Source organism: Dipodomys spectabilis, unplaced genomic scaffold (assembly GCF_019054845.1).
Source record: "Dipodomys spectabilis isolate Male_0828 unplaced genomic scaffold, ASM1905484v1 ptg000094l, whole genome shotgun sequence".
NCBI classification, from domain to species: Eukaryota; Metazoa; Chordata; class Mammalia; order Rodentia; family Heteromyidae; genus Dipodomys; species Dipodomys spectabilis.
The window spans coordinates 9,186,904-9,190,979 of NW_024870771.1; the positions used below are offsets into that span (position 1 = coordinate 9,186,904).

The 4,076-nt window shown below is 46.7% G+C and overlaps 1 protein-coding gene across 1 annotated transcript; it reads right to left on the reverse strand.

Moving 5' to 3' along the window:
* Nucleotides 1-1,195: 1,195 nt before the first annotated feature.
* Nucleotides 1,196-3,541, reverse strand: Tex51 (testis expressed 51). Its single transcript, XM_042685132.1, has 8 exons — nucleotides 3,343-3,541; nucleotides 3,178-3,252; nucleotides 2,876-2,965; nucleotides 2,646-2,663; nucleotides 2,473-2,556; nucleotides 1,810-1,888; nucleotides 1,679-1,727; nucleotides 1,196-1,303 (listed from the first exon to the last, which is right to left on the reverse strand). The coding sequence occupies exons 1-8, from the start codon at nucleotides 3,539-3,541 to the stop codon at nucleotides 1,196-1,198; spliced, it is 702 nt and encodes a 233-aa protein (XP_042541066.1).
* Nucleotides 3,542-4,076: the final 535 nt, after the last annotated feature.

Here is a 4,076-nt window from a genome sequence, read left to right on the forward strand (position 1 = left end):
GTAGAAAGATACTGCTGCCCAGATTTCACTGTTCCCACCCCTTCGCTATCTTAGTCTTATTCTTGAAGATCAAAAACTGTAATTTCCTTTAGAAATGCTCTAGAAGATGTGTATTGTGTATAATGATTAATTTTTCATAAAACTTTACACATTTAGATTATAAAAGGAGAAAGATCAACTTTGGGGGAGGATATTTTGCATGTTTGGTTTTGTCTTTTTCCTTCAGAGAACCCTTCTGATCTTTTCCATTTATCGTGAGGTAGTTTGTCAGTGTTTTTAATTGGAGTATTAATATGAAATTAAAGAAGCTGTTACCCATTAAAACATAATTTATCCAGTCCTGAAAAGTGGCCAGGGAAATAATTTTCTGATAGTATGAGGAAAACATTGGTGATATCCTGGCCAGGACTTGGTGGCTTTGCTAGCAGTGGCCTTGAAACCTGATTTCTGATGTCCACCTGCCTGCCCTTAAGCTGGCCTCCTGTCTTTTCTGCCCTATTCCCAGAGACAGGGTTCCTCCGAGGCTCCCAGGTTACCCTGCTTTTCTTTCTGGTGTTAGAATTAGGTGAGGCTTCCATGAGCCTATGGGGACCAGGGCAGAAGAGGGTATTTCTGGTTTGGACAGTGACAAGTTATGAGGAAGGAAGAGAAGACAAGAGAATGATACAGGGTTGAGGTCAGGGGGATCTCATCTGTATTAGGTAACTTTTCATTGCTGTGACAAATACTTGAGAAAACAGTGTAGAAGGGAGAAAAGAATTATTTTGGTTCAAACTTGATTTTGGTTCAAAATATTTTGGTTCAAGTTTGAGGCTTCAGTTCATGGGTGAATGGCTCTGTTTTCTCTGGGCCAGTGGTAAGGCGGGCCTGTTGGTAGAATGGGGTGGGGCACGGCTTGGATCCAGCAGCTGGGGACCAAGTCTTCAACACAGAAGTCTCCCTGGGGGTGCTTCATACACCACATATCCAGACCATGATGTTGTCTCAGTGCTGGTCCCAGCCAAAAGCGAAAAGGACAATTAGGATAAGAAGAGATATTTTAATGGAGTGCTTATTTGCAAAAGTAATTATGTGTGAATAGGGAAACTGGAGAGAGAACAAGAGAGAGGGAGGGGAGAGGAGATTGAGAGAGTGGTTGAACATGTAGCCTCCTGGGCTTCAGAACCTCAGAGAGCTCATGGCCCCGGGGTGGAAGTCATTGAGGAGAGAGTGGTTCCATGTCCAGAGATGAGTTCGTTTTCAGAGAGTAGTAGCTTGAGTCTTGATCTTTCTTTATTTCATTTTCGGGAGTCACATCTGGTTCCTGAGAAGAAAAAAGAAGCAGAGAGGGTTTCTACCCTAACTCTGATTTCTTTGATCTCCTTCTGGGAGTTTCCCCTGACCAAAGGTATCCAACAGCAAGAACAAAGTAGCTATGGTTCTGGCAGCACAGTAAGGGAAGGTAGACCTTGAGACTTTAGCAGTAAAGAGGGGACTGGAACTTGGCTCTCCTGTGTCCTGGATTCCCACCCTGGGAATATCTGCTGATATGCAGGGCTTATATGTAACCCCTTACTTGTTGCCTGAGATCTCTCTCTATTCTGGGTGTTTATCTCCAGTGGCAGAGAGGTGCCTTCAGGCCTTGAGATCCTCAAGCACCCATATTTTCTTTCCTGAAAGGCCTAAGCTCTTTTAGTACCTCATTTACTGGCTCCTCTTCCTTCTTCTTGCACCATAACAAGAAACATCTGGAGACCAAGTGGAGTTAGGGTCAGTCAAGGGAACATGTGTGTTTCCTTGGGAATGTTGGGGAGAGGAGACGGCACTCACCCAGTTAGAGCGATAGCCAGCATGAATCCAGTACAGACTGCAAGGATCAGAGTCCACTTGTAGTTCTGCATCATCATAGCTGGGGAGGGAAAAGGGGAGCCAGGGGTTGGGAGGTCAGGCAAAGGAGCCACTGGAAGCTATGGTCTGGGCAAATCATGGTTAGACTTTCCTCCTTGAGAAAGAGGTTTTTGTTGGAGCATGAGGTGTAGCCAGGAAGGACAGGGAGGCTAGTAAGGAAAGGTTGTAACTCAGGTAAGAAATAAAGAGGCTTGAGCAGAATGGTAGAGGTTAGTTAGAAAAGACAGGAACATATTTAAGAGTCATTTAGTAAAGCTACATAGAGGCTCTTCATGCTAAGATGGAGGGAATAAAGTAGAGGATTAAGTGGTGGAAGGCTTGAGCAGAGCAGGCAGGGCAGGCTTGGGAACAGAAAAGATAGGACAGGGTATGTTCCAGACATGTTGACCATGAGGTCCCAGAAGCAGATGATTCTAAGGCCTAAGACCTGGACATGAAGATATCAAGAAATTCCAGAGGTGCCACCTTCCTTTACAAGGGAGAGGAAGAACAGCTGAGAAAGTCCTGGGTTGGATAGAGAAGAAAGATGGGCTCCAGGGGTGGGGGTCTGAAGGAGAAAGCCATACAAAATGGAAGATCACTGACCTGGGCAGAAGGAAGGATCATTGCAGGACAGGTGGTAAATCCCACAGTTGGCACACTCCGTGACTTCCATTGTGGACTGGATATCTGTGAGAGGGATGGGCCAGGACCTCAGAGGGGTCAGGAATAGGGGAGGTCTCACCCCTCTCTTGAGCCCAGTCCCTGGACTTACTTACCACAAGACTCATTGCAGGCTGCCAGGAAGGTGGATAGTGGAGAAACTGAGGTGCTAGGGAGGCAGAAAGAGCCAGGAGGGGATGGGAGTATGGGCAGGGCATGGGGTTGGGAAGATATGGCAGGCATCTAACCTATGGGCAGGGCAGGGATGTGTGGGGAGAGCCTAGGTTTGGTCTGGGTCTGGAGGGTAAAAGTTTGAGTGGTGGATCAGGGCAGCCCCATCTCTTACCCTTTTCCCTCAGTTCATCAGATCTCTCATTTAATCTCTCGGCAAAGAGATTCTTTTGTGAATTAATCTCTTCCAGAAGTGACACTTTATCTGGGTACAACAAGAGAAAGGATGCTCAATTTTATAACTTGCTTGAGATTGCAAATCCATGTTTCCAAATAGAAATTCCATGGAGCACACAGTGCCCATTTCTTAGCTCTCCTCATCTCAGCATTATGGTCACAGCTGCCCTGGAGAAGGCCTTGGAGGGCTGGGCCTTGTCCACCCAGCCGTAGGGCCCATGGGACACTTGGCTTCCTCACCATCCCGTAGCTTCTTAATGGTTTGGTCTATTTGTTTGAAGAATACGGCTGTTTCTTCTTCCAGTTGGTCCCGATCTAAGAATGGGTCATAGAGGGAGGTCAGTCAGGAGAGTAAGATCTAGGTCAGGCAAAAGTATGGCCCTTGTTCTCCTGGCCATGGCTCACCAAGATACCAGAATTTGAGCATGGGGTTGTCCTCCATGAAGAAGGAGTGGAGGCTTTGGGAGAGCTCTGCGGGAGGCCCAGGGCTGCCCCAGAGAAGCTGTAGGTCATAGTCCAGCAAGGAAGGCAGCTCTGGCCAGCAGCGGAGACAGCTCTTTCCCACAGTGACTGGCAGGAGACAGATGAGCAGGAGAGGCAGCATCTCTAGTGTCTCTGGTGTGCCCACTATCCTGTCCTAGGTTCCACATGGAAGGCTGGCTCCCTGTTCCCATGGGAACCACATTCTCTTGGCAGAATAAAAGTAAATTCCATGTGGTAAGGCAAGGATTGATCCATTGTGGTGAATTCATGGGTTGTCAGACCCACATGGCACCTCAGTACCTGGTTGCTTCTCTGAAAATGGAGTTACTGACAATTTGAATACATTTTGAAGATATTTTGAAGGGTCCAGTGAGGATTAGGAGATATGATAAGCAGAAGACTGTTGTACCTTGTGGTAGGGACTCAACCACCTGAATGTCTTTATCTTGTAGGGAACAGTCCAAAAGGACCAGAATTCTGAAGGCAGTGGAAGAGCAGCATAGTGGGAGAGAATCTGAATCTCCTCATGCTGTTCTGCATTGAAATGGACAGCCATGGAAGAAGCATTTGGAAAATACATTTTCTTATGGTTTATATAAAATAGCAGCTGCCTTGAGTCTGGCCCTGCATGGAATTAGATGGTTCCTCTCATCAAA

Bases quoted from the DNA above. Each gene is read 5' to 3' on its own strand.
- Tex51 (XM_042685132.1), bottom strand. From the start codon at position 3,541: ATGCTGCCTCTCCTGCTCATCTGTCTCCTGCCAGTCACTGTGGGAAAG. The intron at 1,889-2,472 runs GTCAGTGATCTT...TTCCCTCCCCAG, and splicing joins TGATCCTTCCTTCTGCCCAG to CTATGATGATGCAGAACTAC. The intron at 1,304-1,678 runs GTACTAAAAGAG...TTTTCTTCTCAG, and splicing joins AAGAGGAGCCAGTAAATGAG to GAACCAGATGTGACTCCCGA.